We start from the raw sequence: 15,686 nt of genomic DNA, 5'->3' as shown, positions 1-15,686 counted from the left end.
GCAGTCGGAGAGGATAAATATGAGGGGAAATCTGGGAGAAAGCGATCTGGGAATGAGAGAGGAAGGAGAAGGACTTCGGAGGCCAGCCACTCAGCTGAGAAGACATATAGGAATGGAGAAAAAAGCCCGAGGCCAAAAATAGATGGAATAATTTAAGTTAAGAAAAATTGACAAGACACAAGCCAAGCTAAGGCGGGCACTCATAACTAAGAATAAGCCTCTGTGTGTAATTTATTTGGGAGCTGGGCAGTGGGCCCCCCAAAAAAGTCGCCAAAGAATAAAAAAGCAAATCATCACACCACAGAAAGGAGAAAGCATAGGTTAGAAAAATATATAAGAACACTGATGTAGCTGCAGGTTTGTTGAAAATTTGAGGTCAGCCCAGGCTACATAGAGACCTTGTCTCAACACACACACACACGTACATATTTGTACAAAATTCCAAAGTTGAAATATATCAGCACTAAACTAAAGACTCAATGGCTGGATCACACAGAACACACAGAAAATTAGGTAGTGCTGAAGAGAAGATGTGGTACCTGCAAGTTGTTCTCGAGGAAATAGCCACTGTTCAGTGAAGAAGAGAAAAGGAAGGATGGGGAGGAGAGTAAGGCACACATCTTACTATGTTCCAGGAGCAGAAAGGCACAGACCGCCAAAGAGCTGGAAGGTGAGGCATGGAAAATAAACCAGCCACACTCTGGACAATTTAAATTAACCCTTCATATACATCCTAGTAAAACTACAAATTGGCAGCCCCTTCCATAGGAAAACCCCTAAGCTCCTGTTGAGAATGCAGAGTGGGTTCAAAGGGATTATCATTGTGTGATAATGGGTCTGGAGGCTCCTGGGCAGTGGTGTGGATCGGTAAGGACGTAACTGCCCTAACTGCCGGCCCGAGCACCACTACTACTATTTTCTTCCCCCTTCCTCCCTCCCTTTTTTTCTCCCTTTCTTCTTTTGTTCCTTCCTCATCCTTCTTCACTATTAGCTGTAAAAGTTCAGCCATTTAATAAGTTCCCCACCCTTACTCCATGACAGCATCCTGAGAATTATAGGCTTAGCCATGTACAGAAGGCCATGGAAAGCCAAGGAAAATGAAGAAGTCACACTCTTGGGAGTATGAACTGGGTTGGGCATGGAGGCCTCTTTGCCCAGACAGTGACATGAACTCCATGGAAGGCTAGGATCTGTCCTGACTTCTGCACTTGACTCAGCCAAGAGGCCAAGATGTGATCAGACTCAACAGTTAAGTCAATAAGTTTTAACCCAAAAGTGTTACGATCAAGGCATATTCAGAGGGAGAGGGGAAGGGGAGGCACTGTGAATAGATGTTGCTAACAGTCCCCAGGCTACAGCCTGCTTCTAAGGAAGGAGTGCTAGATTCGGAGGCCAGGAGTGGGAAGTCTATGAACAAAGGTGCTGTTCAAGAGGCTGCAGCCCCTGGCTGTTGAAGTAGAATTTAGAACAAGGGCCACTCTAGGGACCCAAAGCCCATTAGCCATTGCCTGCGGCACATACAGACTTTGAGTTTATTCAGAGGAGAGTGGAGATAGTGATCCTAGGCAAGAGGCAAGCATGCCTGCAGAAAACTTAGCAACTATCATTTAAAAAACAGTGCACAGGGAACGGAATAGGGCAAAGATGCTTCTAACAAAACCATGGTGACAAACAATTCACCAGGGAAGGACTGCGGTGTTCTTCACCATGTCCCCAGATATAAAGAAAGCATTGGGACTAAGAGAAGAAAATGAGCCATCTTGGGAAATTGAGTTAGAACGCACTGTCAACTCTGTCAGATCAAACAGTAAGAACTCAGCAAGAGGATTTGCATTTATTTATTTGCTTTTTTAGAGATGTGTGGACTGTTCTCAAGACTTGAGCCTGCAGGGTCAACAGGATGGTTCAGCAGGTAAAGACTTGCTGTCAAGCCTAAAACTTGAGTTTGGTCCCCAGAGTCCACATGTAAGAAGAGAGAACCTACTCTCGAAAATTATTCTGTCTTCCACATGTATGCTATGACAAGGGCATATATGTACAACAATGTAAAATTTTTTTCAAGACATGGTTTCTCTGTGTGGCCCTGGCTATCCTGGAACTCACTGTAGACCAGGCTGGCCTTGAACTCAGAGATCCACCTGCCTTTGCCTCCCAAGTGCTGGGACTAAAAACCTGTGCCACCACTGCCTAACCAAAAAAACCAAACTAGTCCAAGCTAAGTGTGGTGGCACATTTTTTAATCCCAGCACACGGGAGGCAGAGACAGGAAGATCTCTGTGACTTCAATGCCAGCCTGGTGTACATAGTCATGACTTGAACTCACTATGTAGAGAGACCCTATTGAAAAAAATTCAAAATAAAACAACAACAAAAAACCTAGGTCACAGGTAAACCCACCCCATGGATCATGTTTTCTGCCCAGAACACAGATGGTAGAATCTGTAGAAGAGAGATGCCAGGAATTTATACATGCTCACCTAAAGCCATAACCTATGTCTCCTGTGAGCTGAAGGGGACATGGTATTGAACATCATAAAACATTCAGAAACCAAATAATATAAAAATTGTTAGGTTCAGCCTGATCTGTATTTAGCTTTAATGTTTATATTAATATACCGAAAACAACTAAGGCCAAAATGAATTATATTGCTTAAGGTCATTAAATAAATTGGAGAGAAAGACAATAAGTAGAAATTCATGAAATAGAAATTAAACTGAGGAAACAGAGGGACCCCTAAAAGCTGTGAGGCTTTGCTACCCTGACAACCTGAAGAGTTGGGTGGGTCCTGGTTATTGTCTCTAAATCTCCCAAATCTCCCTATGGACCCTGAGGTTGCCTCGGTCACTTGTATGGTGGCTCAGAGTGTCCTCCCTCTCCTGAGCAGAGCTGTCTGTTCTTCCATGCAGTTAAGTCTCAGAGTTAACCTAGACTCCAACCTCATTTAGCAAAGTCCCTCTGCCTTCCAGACGCTGCCTCCCAGGGACTTGAAAGTAACCCCACCTCAGCCCTCGTTTCCGGTGTCTTGCTTTGTCCCGCTGCCCCAGTTCTTCATGACACCACCATCCCTGCTCCCTACTCCAGAAAGTCTATCTTCCTCATCTGCCCTCTGCACAGTTCACCTTAGCCCTCCCCACTCTACCCAGGCACAGACCCTCTTGTAGCCCCTCTGCTGAGAATCAACCCCTCAACCTCCTTCTGTGCCCCCATCCCATCCAACCTTTCAAAGTCTTAAGAACACCCTCCGCTGGTCTACCATGCCCTGGATCTCTTCCCAGAATGCCTCGTTGCATCCAAGCCATCTCCTGGTACTGACCCCAAGTGTGGAGCTGCCACCCACAGCTGGTGCTCACAGGCTGCCGTGGTCCGTCCCATGCTTAGTTCCCCACCCTTGTCAAGTTTCCTGAAGACAGCATGTGCCTGCCCATTGGTATGCCTTTTGTCAGACTCTTCACGCCTGTAAAAATATAGTTTTTACATGTGTGCGTATATGTGTGTGCATGAGTGTGCACACATGCCATGTGCTTATGGGTTCCTGCAGAGGCCAGAGGAAGCCCTTGGATCTTCTGGAGCTGGAGTTACAGGTATTTGTGAGCCATTCGATGTAGCCTCTGGAAGCAGATGGAGAGAGAGAGAAAAGGTACTGTTTTATACTGACTTCTTATGTTTATGGTTGTCTAAGGGAAGTTTTAATGGACTCTTCCATGGTGGGAAGAATGAGGAGGGCAAACTGTGAACTTAATCTGTCCCTTGTGTTCAGCATGGCCATAGTCTTGTAGAAATAACGTGGGGCACTAAACTATGCGTATTGACTTTTCTCTCTGTGACGAGACCCTTGACTGATTCTGGAGGCATGCCTTCAAGGTCTTCCTGCCAATATGAAAGAAATGTGGTAATCATCCCCCAAGAATGTTTGCAAAAAAAACTGACTTCTTATTCAAGGTTATCTCTCTCTCTTGACTGGCCTCATGGAATTAAAGGCACTATTTGTTACTTGATGCTTTGCCTATTGGAATGAGATGCTGGTGATCTGTCTTCTGCTGAGGACATTTGTGCCTGGGTGACTGGTTGGACTCATTATACGACGGTGTTGGACGTTGAGCGGCCCCATCTTTTCAGCAGGGCACCAGATCCCTGGAAGGTGACCCTGGATTGAGTATGGGGAGCCAGCTCTTGGATATGTACAGGATGTTGGTTTCTGTTTGTTTTCTAGGAAAGATGTAGGAAGATGTTTTAAAATGGAGTTAAGAAATGTAGAGTTCCCGTTGTTCTTCTAGTACATGCCATCAGGACTGCAGCACAAGCTGCTGTATTGTTCAGCTAGGGGAAATTTGGGACTCTATACTAGAAAACACTCCTTCTTTGCTTCTCCAGGAACTGCTGTGCTTTAAGAAACTATGTCTCTGCCTTCTACACAGGAGCTAAGGCAGCTAAGCCCCCTGGAATGGACCCATACTGGGTCACCCCATGTGAGGAACAGTCATACCAGAATCTTCTGCCCTCAGATACCAGCAGAGCTGGGTCAGGTCCAAGTGACAGTGTGTGGTGCGGGCTGTAGCTGTGTGACAAACAATGAAGTCTTAGAGCCTGCAAGTCCCATCTCTCATGGTTCCAGGAAAAGACTTCCCACCCTTTCCAGCTGTGGAAAGTTCTAAATATCCCTGACTTGGGGTCCCAACTCTATCTGTGCCTTGTACACAGATGGCCTTCTCTGTGGGTAGACAAATCCTTGGTTCTGAGGACACCAGCCATGCTACATTTGGGATTTAGCCTCATCCTGTGTGACTTCATTTTACTGTGGTTGCATACTATTTCCAAACTGGGCAACATTCATGATTTTTTTTTTTTTGAGACAGGGTTTCTCCGTAGCTTTTGGAGCCTGTCCTGGAACTAGCTCTTGTAGACCAGGCTGGCTTCGAACTCACAGAGATCCACCTGCCTCTGCTTCCCGAGTGCTGGGATTAAGGTGTGCGCCGCCACCACCTGGCGCACATTCATGATTCTTAACACCAGGGCTTAAACAAACTGACCATAAGCATATTTGAAAGATGCAGCTCAGCATGCAGTAGTGGATGTAGTCTGGTCTCATGTACTTTGTGGGTGTAACACTTGTCCTGCTCCTGTAGCTAGGGATCCTGAGAACCAGGAAGGAATGAAACAGCAACGTTCTCTACTTTCTAACCAAGCCCATGTGCCCCTCTTGCCCTGTCTGTACTGTTCCCGGAGCTTAGCCTACAGTGGAGAGAGTGAGAGAGGGGATTCCACAGCTGCTGCCCACAAGTCCGGGCAGAAGGGGCTGCCTGGCTCAGTATGGATTATGTCAGAGCCTCAGTGTGTGGGTGGCCATGTAGACTATTAACGTGGTAAAACAGGCCTCATGACTTTTCTATCATGGGGAGGTTATCTCGGTGTCCTTCCAGACTTGCCCTCATTTCCTGGTGAGATCAAGCAATTGTATCTCTTTACAAGAAATCTTTGTGAAATGGGATCTGAGCTGATGCAGGGAGAGTGCAGAAAGATGAGAGGCCAGAATCCTGGCAGGGAGGTGCCACAGTGACCTTCCTTAAAGGCAAAAATTCAATTTGGAGTTTTCAGTCACTGTAGCTGGTACAGATTCCCACTCCTGAGAACCCAGGGGAGCTGAGGCCCACCCAGGTGGCTCTGACGTCAGGCCCCATATCCCAGGCTGGTTCTGGAGATTTGCTTTGCTCCTGCTGACCCCTCTCTGCTGGTGGCCCCTGACCAGAGCCTCCCAGCCTCAGAGGTGAGTCTGTGTGGAACCCACTTGGGAATTTTCCCAGGACCAGTTTTCCCGTCCCACATCTCTTGATAGGACTCTACAAAGCCTTGTGAATAGCAAGGAACAGGTCTGTCCTTAAGACTGATGAACACGTACCACCTAGAGCTCCTCCTTAGGCCCTTGGGCACACTTTAAAAGCAAGGTGATTGTTAGTGCTGTTTGTCAACTTAGATGGATCTAGAGTTAGGGAGACAGAGCCCCAGGCTTGTCTGTGAAAGAGTTTCTAGGTTGGGTTAAGTGAGATGAAAGACTCACCCTTAATGAGTGGGAACATTTCCTGGGCTGGGATCCTGGACTGAACAAAAAAGAGAAGGCAGTTTGAGCACCAGCGGCCGTCACTCTCAGCTTCCTGACTGGATACAGAGTAACCTCATGCTTCTCCCACCTTGATGAACTGTACCCCCAAATTGTCCTTCCTTCCTTAAGTTGCTTTCGTTAGGAACTTTGTAACTTTGTCCCAGCAATGAGAAAAATGATTAATATACAAAACTTCTCTGAGGAAAGTCAGATTGTAGTTTGCCCTGTGGGGTCAGATGCTAGGAAAGATGGTGGGGACCAGATGTGGACCAGCAGAACTCCAGGAATCTGCTTTGCTTCATCACAGTGGAGGTTCCTAAGCAGGAGCCTAGCCTGGGCCTTGGATCTACCACCTCCACTGAACAGCAGGAGGTAGGCATTATCTGGGCTGTTTTGTAATACTGAGTCTATTTTCTCACCTGTTCTCCAAAGGGTTGGGGAGGTCATGCCCTGGGGCTGTGTGAGTACAGATAGATCTCCAAGGGCAGGAGTCTGCTTGTTCAGCAACCAGCAGAAAGCCAGGGTGCCATCCACAGAAGGCAGAGAACAAAGACCACAGTACTGTAACAAGAAAGAATCCCATAGGTGGGCTAGTTAACCTTGAGGACGTGACAAGGGATCAAACTGGTGGTCTGAAAAGTCTCAGAGAATGAAAATAAAGACATCAGCAGAAGGAAGAGGCCTCAGGAGGAGGAATCTTTATTTAAAGGAAGTTCCAGGATTGGGCCTCAGTGGCGAAGGACCCGAGCTCTGTTCCAAGCCCCCATATCCAGTGGCTCACAACCACCCATAACTCCAGCTCCAGAGGATCTGATGCCCTCTGCTGGCCTCCACTAGTACCTGCACACACTTGGTATACATTCTCACAGACATATACATGTACACATAGATACAAATAAAATAAAATATAAAAATATTTTAAAAGATAAATATTTAAAGGACGTTACAGAAGAACAAGTTGAAAAGCAGACAGAAATATAATCTTACAGTTAACAGAACACATTACCCAGAATCAAATATTTCCTGAAGGCTGAACATGACCATAATAAACTCTAGATGGGAGAGCCAGCCAGCCAGCCAGAGGAGAGGCAGAGAGACAAAGACAGAGATGACAGGGAGGTAGAGACAGGCAGTGGCAGAGAGTATGAATGAGTATGAATACCTGTGGAAGGAAAAGGTTCTCTCGTGCTGGAACTCAATCCTGGGACTGGGTGAACAGGAGAAGCTTAGGAACTCGGTATCCAGCAAAGTTATCTGCTGCTCCTAAGGAGGAAAAAAGTTTTCCAACTACCTTGTAGCTTAGAAAATTCTCTTTCCATACAATCATTCTGAAATACGATTTGGTAGTATTTTTCAGTCAAGTAAAAAGCAAGTCCCAGACCTAAGGAGATGTGGAATTCACAAAATCGGAGCTCCTCTCCAGGCTGAGCACAAGAAGAGTTCCAAGGACAGTGGCTAGAAAAGACAGTACAACTTATGTCGGAAGTAAAAGGGTCCCTAGATGAGGGCACTGAGACCCGCCTATGATTCTACCACTTGTCCCCACTCTGCAGTGAGAAAGGCTGGAGTCTACTCCACAGTCACCTCGTTAAGAAGCCTGGGATACAGCATGGAGACCAGCTGTTTCCAGCGATGTTGCCTGAGTGTGGTCGTGTGACCTTGAATGTGTTATTTGACTCTTTGCACCTCAGTTTTCTCATCTGCAGGTTGAAGTGCCTCATAGACGGAGCTCCTGGGGTACTATAGAGAACGAAGGAGTGGACATGTCTACAGAGAATGTGCCAACAAAGACTGTCACTGCCACACTTGCATGCCATGACAGAGCAAGACCCAACTTAAAGTAACCAAAGTGTGCATGGTTCTGAAAACTTAGAACATTGGTGATAAAAGTCAATATTGCCTTGATATTTTAAAATTCTTCATTGTGTATCCTGAGGTTGGTTAGGGATGGAATTGCACTTTGGTCCTGGTGTGTTTCTCAGTGCTAGGCTTCATGGAATTTCACAGGATAAATACTGATCCATTTCTTGTTTTAAAATCTCATGGAATCTTGCCTGCATTTGCAGAACATGACAGGGCTTTTGCAGAAAACCTTGGGGGACACTGTGGAGCCATGGGCAAGAAGCCTATATACCCCTGATCTTACACATTGGGCGTTGAGAGACATGGCGAGAGTTGGTGCTCTTAGAAACAGAGCCTTCAGCGTTCCTCTTGAAATCACAAAGGCAACCACCAGAATCGCTAAAAATACAACAGAGCTGAGAAAAATCGGGGAAGGCGGCACATGGGAGGGGGTGTAGGTGGAGGGGAAACAGACTGCACTCATTTTTCTCACTGAGTAGCCTTGGGACGTGTCTCTGGTTTACAGAGCAGGAACCAGATCCATACAGCTATCATGGCTACAATGCTGTGTATTGGCTACGATATGGAAAAAATGCTGCAGGCCAAGAGGCAAGTATTTTGAAGAGTGAGGTTTGCAGGCTAGTGAGCTCAGGTGATGTATTCTGAAGTGACTGGATAGTTCATCAAGTGTATATTTTGCTCTCACAAATGAGTCCCCAAAGTTGGATACTGGCACCCGCTGCACAGCCTCCAGCCAGGCATCAGGATCTGAGGACAAGGGCTCCGAGGGTGTCAGGGCTGTTCTGCCAGCTTGGAAGCTGCTTTGTGTCTGCCCCTGGGAGTTGCCTGTTTTTTCCCTTTCAAAATGAAAGACACAAAGTGTAGCATGTTTAAAAATAGTAGGGGTTTTTTCAGATGTGGTGGTGAGGCAGGAGGGGCCCATTCAGGGCTACATAGTGAGTTCTAGGCCATCCTAGGCTACAGGATATAAAGCATGATTTTTAGATATGTTGCAATATTAAGATGAAAATAAGCAAGTAAAATAATGTATCTCATAACTTTTCAATTTTATATTCAGTGCATATCCTTCAATCCTATACAAACATCAACTCTATGTTTGGTGGAATATTCCAAAAACACACAGCGGTCAGGAGCATGGACTGAGTAGAACCCCCCCCCCCCACACACACACACTGACTACTTGAAGTATGGAGGTTTACACCTCATATTACCTAGCTGAATCTCCACCAAGGAGAGCAAAGTGTATTGTCTCTACACTTGGTTGTTTCCCTGGACCACAGCTCCTCTAGGAGGGATGCTCTGATGTTATGACTCCAGTGACCGCTGAGAACTTGCCTAACTGGTGTCCCCTGGTTCCATAGCCCCTACCCCATCTAAGATTCTGAGCAGAGCAGGCTCTGCCCTAGCTTTCTGGAGAGTTCACTGGTCTCTCTCCTCCACTGCCTTGTTTCCATGAGTTGTCACCTGTGTCCTCAGACTGAAACCCTATGTGGCAGCAATTTGCAGTTGGTCTACGAGACAAGCAGTACCCATTCCCAGGCTGGGGACAGTGACCCTGCTTTGAAAAGTTTATTTTAGTTCTTTACAATTAAGATTTTTATATACTGATTAACTTTAATCTTTGTTTCAGATATTAATACTACATTGTGTGTATGTGCTTGCTTTTGTGTGCCACAACATGCAGGTGGAATTCAGAGGACCATTTTCAGGATTCCGGGAATTGAACTCAGGTCATCAGGCTGGTGGCAAACATCCTTAACCTCTGAGCCATCTTGCTGGCCCTGATTTACCCTTTATACCAGCTTTAGGATTAAAGAAAGAGTGTAGAGTCCAGAGAGGTCACAGTCTTGGCCTCTGCATCTCCTCTGATGGCATCATAGTCAGTGCAATGACCTTTCACAATGGTAAATTGATAATGGCATCGGACTTGTGGCTGAGGTTAAGGGTCCTACTGGACATTTCTGTGCCACCAAGGTTCTGCTGTGAATGTATGGTGACTAAGTCTCACCATCATGGTGTCATATGGAGTAACCACACTTATGCTAACCTGTCCAGCCTCCCCAACCTTGCCAGCCGTGTGTCTGCTGGCTCTACAGCCAGACTTTTCCTGACTACACTGGGCTGGGCTGGGCTGGGTGCTGGGAGCAACTCTAAGGATCTGCTGACCTGTCCTTTCTTGTCTTCTTCAGGCCTCGCAAAGCCCATTGGGCTGGTGGAGGGTCCAAGTGGCCTGGGCCAGGGAGGAGTGGCTGCCACTCTGCAGGATGGTAGCCAAGAGACCGAGGGCAAGTTCGAGGAGTTTGGGTACAATGCACAGCTCAGTGACCGCATCTCCCTGGATAGGACCATCCCGGACTATAGGCCCAAGAGGTGAGCAACTGAGGCCTGGAGGTGGAATTCTGCTGCACAGAGTGCAGGGCTGCAGACGAACCCTTGGTCTCTTTGTGTCTCTGTCTCCCTTGACCCCTCTGTCTCTCTGTGTCTCTTCTCTGTCTCCCTCAATCTTTCTAAGTTTCAGTCTCTCTCTCTGTCTCTGTCTCCCCCAATCTCTCTCACTCTGTTTCTTTCTGTCTCTCTTGCCCCTCTGCTGTCTGCTGTGTTCATCGTTTTGATACCCAACCACTGCATCAGTTCCCTTTCCCTTTGGACTCAGAGGCTGGCATGCTGGAAGTGGCTGGACTATCTATGTGAGTCCAGCTATGACTGTGTGCATATACATATATGCACACAGAACCTCAGATGTACTTGGACACCTGAGCTAGAAGTTTCAGTCACTGCTCAGCATGTTCACCTCACTGACTTTTGCAGCTATTCCTGTCATTGCTTGGTGAGCCCCAAGTGTCTGAAAGTCCTTCAGAGGCTGTGACCATCTTGTTTCTCCCAAAAAACAAAGAAGTAAAAGATTCAAAAGAGTCGCCTTCCTCATTGCTATGACCTTGCTTGTGTCCCCGAGGACTGGGTTCTTATCCTTGTTTATTATCTCCTTTCAAAAGCACAAAGGGACCTGACCAGAGCTGAACTTGAACAAACACCTTCATAGGAGGATTAGTGAGGCCAAGCATCTATCAAAGCATCGAAGCTTTTAGTTGGCTGTAGCAAGCTGGCTGCCCTTGGACTCCATTACAGACTCCCAGGACTGGAGACCTAGACAGGGAAACTCAGCAGCTCCTTTATGTCTGAGCTCAGGGCCCAGCATGCTGCCCCAGTGCCTCTTGGGGCCTGGTGAAGGTGGATGAGCGGTGAGTCTGTCTGCAGTTTCTCTGCCTCCCAGTGTACCAAGACTAGAACTCTGTCAAGGAGCTTTCTGAGGAGGGCAGGGCCAGGAGAAGATGGAGCAGGAAACTCAGGGAGGTGACTCATCAGAGTAGTAATCACAGTGATGGAGAAAAAAGGAGTGGACCACCTACCCCACCCACCAGATTCCTCCTAGTCCTAGTCTTCAGGTTGCTTTAAGACTTCATTTCCACCTCCACCTTGCTCTGCACATGAGCTGAGGTAGGAAGATGGCCAAAGCCCTGAGTCTGAGGTGGCTGTGAAGGCCCAGAATCTGGAACACTTCTCTGGGGCTGTGCTTGAACCAGCTCCCAGAATGGTGCCTGGGCTTGGGTGATGCTCCAAACATGGAGCAGAGACTGCAGCTCCAGGGACATCCTAGCAGCTGTGCTATTTTTTAAGTCCCAAAATAGCCTGTATTTTTTTCATGCCTGATTCTTTTATTTTTGGGCATTTTTTGAAATTCAGAAGTTGAATTATTTGCATCATGAGACAGGAAGATAGTTGTGCCTTCAAATTTTGGGTTGCACAAAGGTCTCTGACATACTTTGATGGACCCTGGTGAGACCTGTTATATTCTTTCTTACAGCCTCCTGACCTGGGTAGGGAGGGTAGGGAGGAGGTATGGAGAGTGTAGATGGGGTCCTGACATGGACAGTGTCTTGCCAAGGAGCAATGAGCTCTCCCTGCTGGACGTGCCCCTTCCCAGTGAGTAAACAAGGACAAGTGTCTTCAGCACTCCATCACTCAGATCTTAGACCGTTTCTCCTCATGTCTAGTTTCATGTGGTATAACAGAAGCTCCACTTTAGGTGATGCATGTGTAGCAGGCCTGGCCAATCAGAGCATAAGCATGATGAGAACCAGCCCAGGGAGACTGAACCAGGAATGTGTTGGAGCTGTTGAGAAGCAGAAAAGGACTAAGTGGGACATCCGAGCTTGCAGTCTGGTTGGCAAAGTGAAGTGTGGCGGACTCTGAGATGATGCCTGAAGAGATACCCATATCTCCTAGGAGCCCCCATGTAGCTGTACCACGTGATAGTCCCCAACCTGGAATCTTTGTAGTGGCCTCCAAATTTCTGCCCTCCAGAACCATGGCAAGAAATGGCCATTGTATTGAGTCATAAGCTTAGAAGCTGTTTTGTGCAGTCAGCAATAGGACATCTGGCGAAGAATGCCAAGGTGAACTCATGGGCAGTGATGCCAGTGGTGTCTGTGAGCACTGTCTATTCAGCAAACACCTGCCATGTAGTGCCAGGTGTCTGTGGACAGGTAAGTGGGAAAACTGATCATTGCAGGCCCAACCTAGGCTCTCTCAAAGCTATCTTGCTGTGATTTCCTCAAGGGCTTCACCCGCATCATGGCCAGAACCTGCCTGCAGGATTGGCAGACATGGCCATTAGAAGCTGGACTACAGGAGGGAGAGAGAGAGAGAGACTGTGTGTGTGTGTGTACGCGCACATGTGAGGGTGTCCCAGCTCCCACAGGTAGTACCATCCATTCAAATGCCTCCTCATGCTTCTTTGTCAGAGCCATCTTCGGACCCCTCTTGTCTGGGGGTGGACAGCTTTTCTAATTAAGCGGCAGCTTTAATTACGGCACACAGTGTATCACATCGATGATTACTAAGCCTGCCCCTGGGATGATGAAAGGAAGCCGGTAAATCCAAATTAAACAGTGTCATCAAAACGAACAGCCTTCCCTAGCAGCCACAGCCACGACGTCCCTCGTCTCCTGTCTGCAGTCTCTGTGCATGCATATTCATCATCTGTGCTAGGAGCAGCTTGGCTGTCAGCTCTGATGTGTGCAGACTGAGGGCTTGGCAAACGGAAGGCTGAGCCAGCTCCTTGGATCCACGCTGGCAGATACATCTGCACGGGACAAACCATACCCCCATCCCCTGTGCTTTTGGTCACAGAGGAAGGCAGGAGTTTTGGACACTGAAGATCTCCGAGAAACTGGGGTTTCTTGAAGACATGACCTGTGTTCTGGTGCCATAGTTTTTTTCCCCTAGTTTGTTTTGTTTTGGTGTTGGTTTTCTGGAGGGTCTCCTCATCTTGTCCAGGCTGGCCTGATATTCACACTCCTCTTGCCTCAGCCTCCTGAGTTCTGGGATGAGAGGTTTGTGCCCCCACTCCTGGCCCCAGCCTTTTACTAGATGTAGCGCTGTGGACAGCAAGGCCTTGTCCTGGCTGCACAACTAGTCCTTACCAGTTCTCTCCTCTTAGGTCTACACTCCGATAGGGGCATCTAGGACAGCTAGAAGTTCCTGCAGAGGAACCGCCCCAGCAACTGTTCTCTAGTGCTCCAGACCTGCCCCTGGTACCACAGATTGAAACCTAACCTGACAGCGAAGGTCACTGTCCTTGCATCCTTAGATGTGGACCACTGGAGCTGGGAGGGGCACAGAGCACAGGACTGGCCCTAGGTCTCTCAGTAGGGAGAACTGGACATGGTACATTAGCTGTGCTATGCCCTCAACCTTTATATACCCACAGTCCAACCTTCCCCTCTCTTGCTGTGTGACCTCTGACCAGGTCCACTGAGCACCCACAGCCCCTGGAGAGGGTCCTGGGCTAAGACAGCCCAGAAGCCTGGCACAGCTGCTCAAAGTCAGCAGAGGACACCAAGAGCTGAGCTGACCCAGAGCATAATGTGTCACCTAGACCAGGGAGATCTGCCAGCACCCGTGACCCAGGAGTGGTTTGAAGATTGTCACTACCTGGAGGACAGGAGACATAGCTACAGCCCTGTGGGGCTAGGGGAGTCTGTCTGTCTCCAAGTGGCTAGTTCACTCAGGTGGTAACCCTCTGACAAGTTTGAGGTCCCTTCCTATCTCCCTTTGAGAGCTGTTAGCTTGAGAGGGCCCTGCATGTGCCTACATGTGGTTGATGTGTATCTATGTCTCCAAAAGGGAGTTGGCATCACTTTTCTGGTCTGTGAGTAGAGGGCTGGTGGGGCAGAGTATGTGGGCTCGGCTTCAGCTTTTGGTTCTTAAGGCTTTGAAGCTTTGAACATGGAAGTGTGTCTGTCGAAAACTCTAGGGACAGGCACTGTGTAAACGTATGTGCCTCCACAGGTTAGTCACATGACAACTGAAGGTGTCTGTGAGATGTGTCTGGGTATCCAGGCATGCATGAATGTGGATGTGCATATGTGGAAGTGTGCACATGTATATGCTCATTTGTGCAATGTGTGTGTATGCATATGTGTGGGTATATTGCAGGGCACTCTTGCCTCCAGCAACATGGATGGATGGATGGATGGATGGATGGATGGATGGATGGATGGATGAATTCAGTGTGTGAAAGAAATTTGGTAGAGGAGGGACATCCTAGTTTCTGGATCCTTAGTGTCTCCTGGCTTTGGCTAATGTCAGTCACTACTCTCCTGCTTCTTAGATGATAGTGGGAAGGCAGGCGCACAGGTGACTGCCTAGTTGAGGATTTTGAATTCGTGCGTGTGCCTTGCATGGATGAGCATGTTTCACAGCAAGGCAGGATGCTGCGTGCAGCACAGCAACAGCACTGTCCCCAAAGACCTGCCTGCTAACAACCTCCCCACACAATATTCCCAGAAATAAAGGCATAGTTTCCAAATGAGCATCTTTCTGTCTGCTGAGGCTCAGCTTAGCACAAGCCATGTGTCCTGCCGCCTTGCAGTGAGTGACTCGCAGGGACATGCCACCACGTCACTTCCTGTCCTCGCACGCTTATCTTTCCAGGACACAAAGGGCAGACCATGCACTTCCATTAGCACCAGTGATCTGGCATCTGAGGCGAGGTGCTCAGGTTCTTGGCAAATGTGCTTCTCTTGCTATCTCTGTGGCAGGATTCCCTTATCTCCCTGTTGTGAGCAGGAACCTCTGCAGCATGCAGTCTCTTTAGTGCACTCCCCAGACTCCACCTCAGCCCTCCTCATGCAGCTCGTACTCAACCATGGGTCTACAGAGACCCCGCTGTATGCCAGCAACAGGAAGGGACACTGTACTCGGTTAACCCATATATGCCCAATATGTGTTCCCATATGTGTTGGGAAGCGCTGGTTGGCTGATTGTTGCCTATCAGAACTCATGGTTGAATACACTGCTTTATTCTGCATGGGGACATGACTACACTCTGCCCAGGCTTGGGAACAAGGCATAGCAACCACATCCTCGTGCACAGCAAGCCAGAAAGCCAGTGTGGCCAGCCATGAGAAAACCTGAGATCTGGCTTATTCCTCTCTGACAAACATGATGCATGGTATTGGTGTGGGGGGAAAGCACACTGAGTTACTCTGGGGCCGTGAAGTAGCAGTTTATTCTTTTCCTCTGTGATACTGGGGTCCTGGGGTCTTGAGTGGCTGGGAGAGTTACCCAGCTCACACAGCACCTCTAGGGTAACCAAGGCTAGGAGGGGTACAGGGTGGCCTGAGATATTACCTCATGAACACTTCTGCCCAGAGTACTACACTG

At 48.0% G+C, this 15,686-nt stretch overlaps 1 protein-coding gene across 5 annotated transcripts in view; it reads left to right on the top strand.

Moving 5' to 3' along the window:
* The window catches only part of Galnt9 (polypeptide N-acetylgalactosaminyltransferase 9), a 76,826-nt gene that overhangs the window by 24,381 nt on the left and 36,759 nt on the right, over nt 1-15,686 (top strand). For all 5 annotated transcript variants that reach the window (XM_075981292.1, XM_075981301.1, XM_075981284.1 and 2 more), the window contains exon 2: nt 10,148-10,328. In XM_075981292.1, the coding sequence (XP_075837407.1) occupies nt 10,148-10,328 (181 nt within the window). The remainder of the gene's footprint in view (nt 1-10,147; nt 10,329-15,686) is intronic.

Source organism: Microtus pennsylvanicus, chromosome 1, assembly GCF_037038515.1.
Source record: "Microtus pennsylvanicus isolate mMicPen1 chromosome 1, mMicPen1.hap1, whole genome shotgun sequence".
Classification (NCBI taxonomy): Eukaryota; Metazoa; Chordata; class Mammalia; order Rodentia; family Cricetidae; genus Microtus; species Microtus pennsylvanicus.
This window is presented reverse-complemented; position numbering and strand designations above follow the sequence as displayed.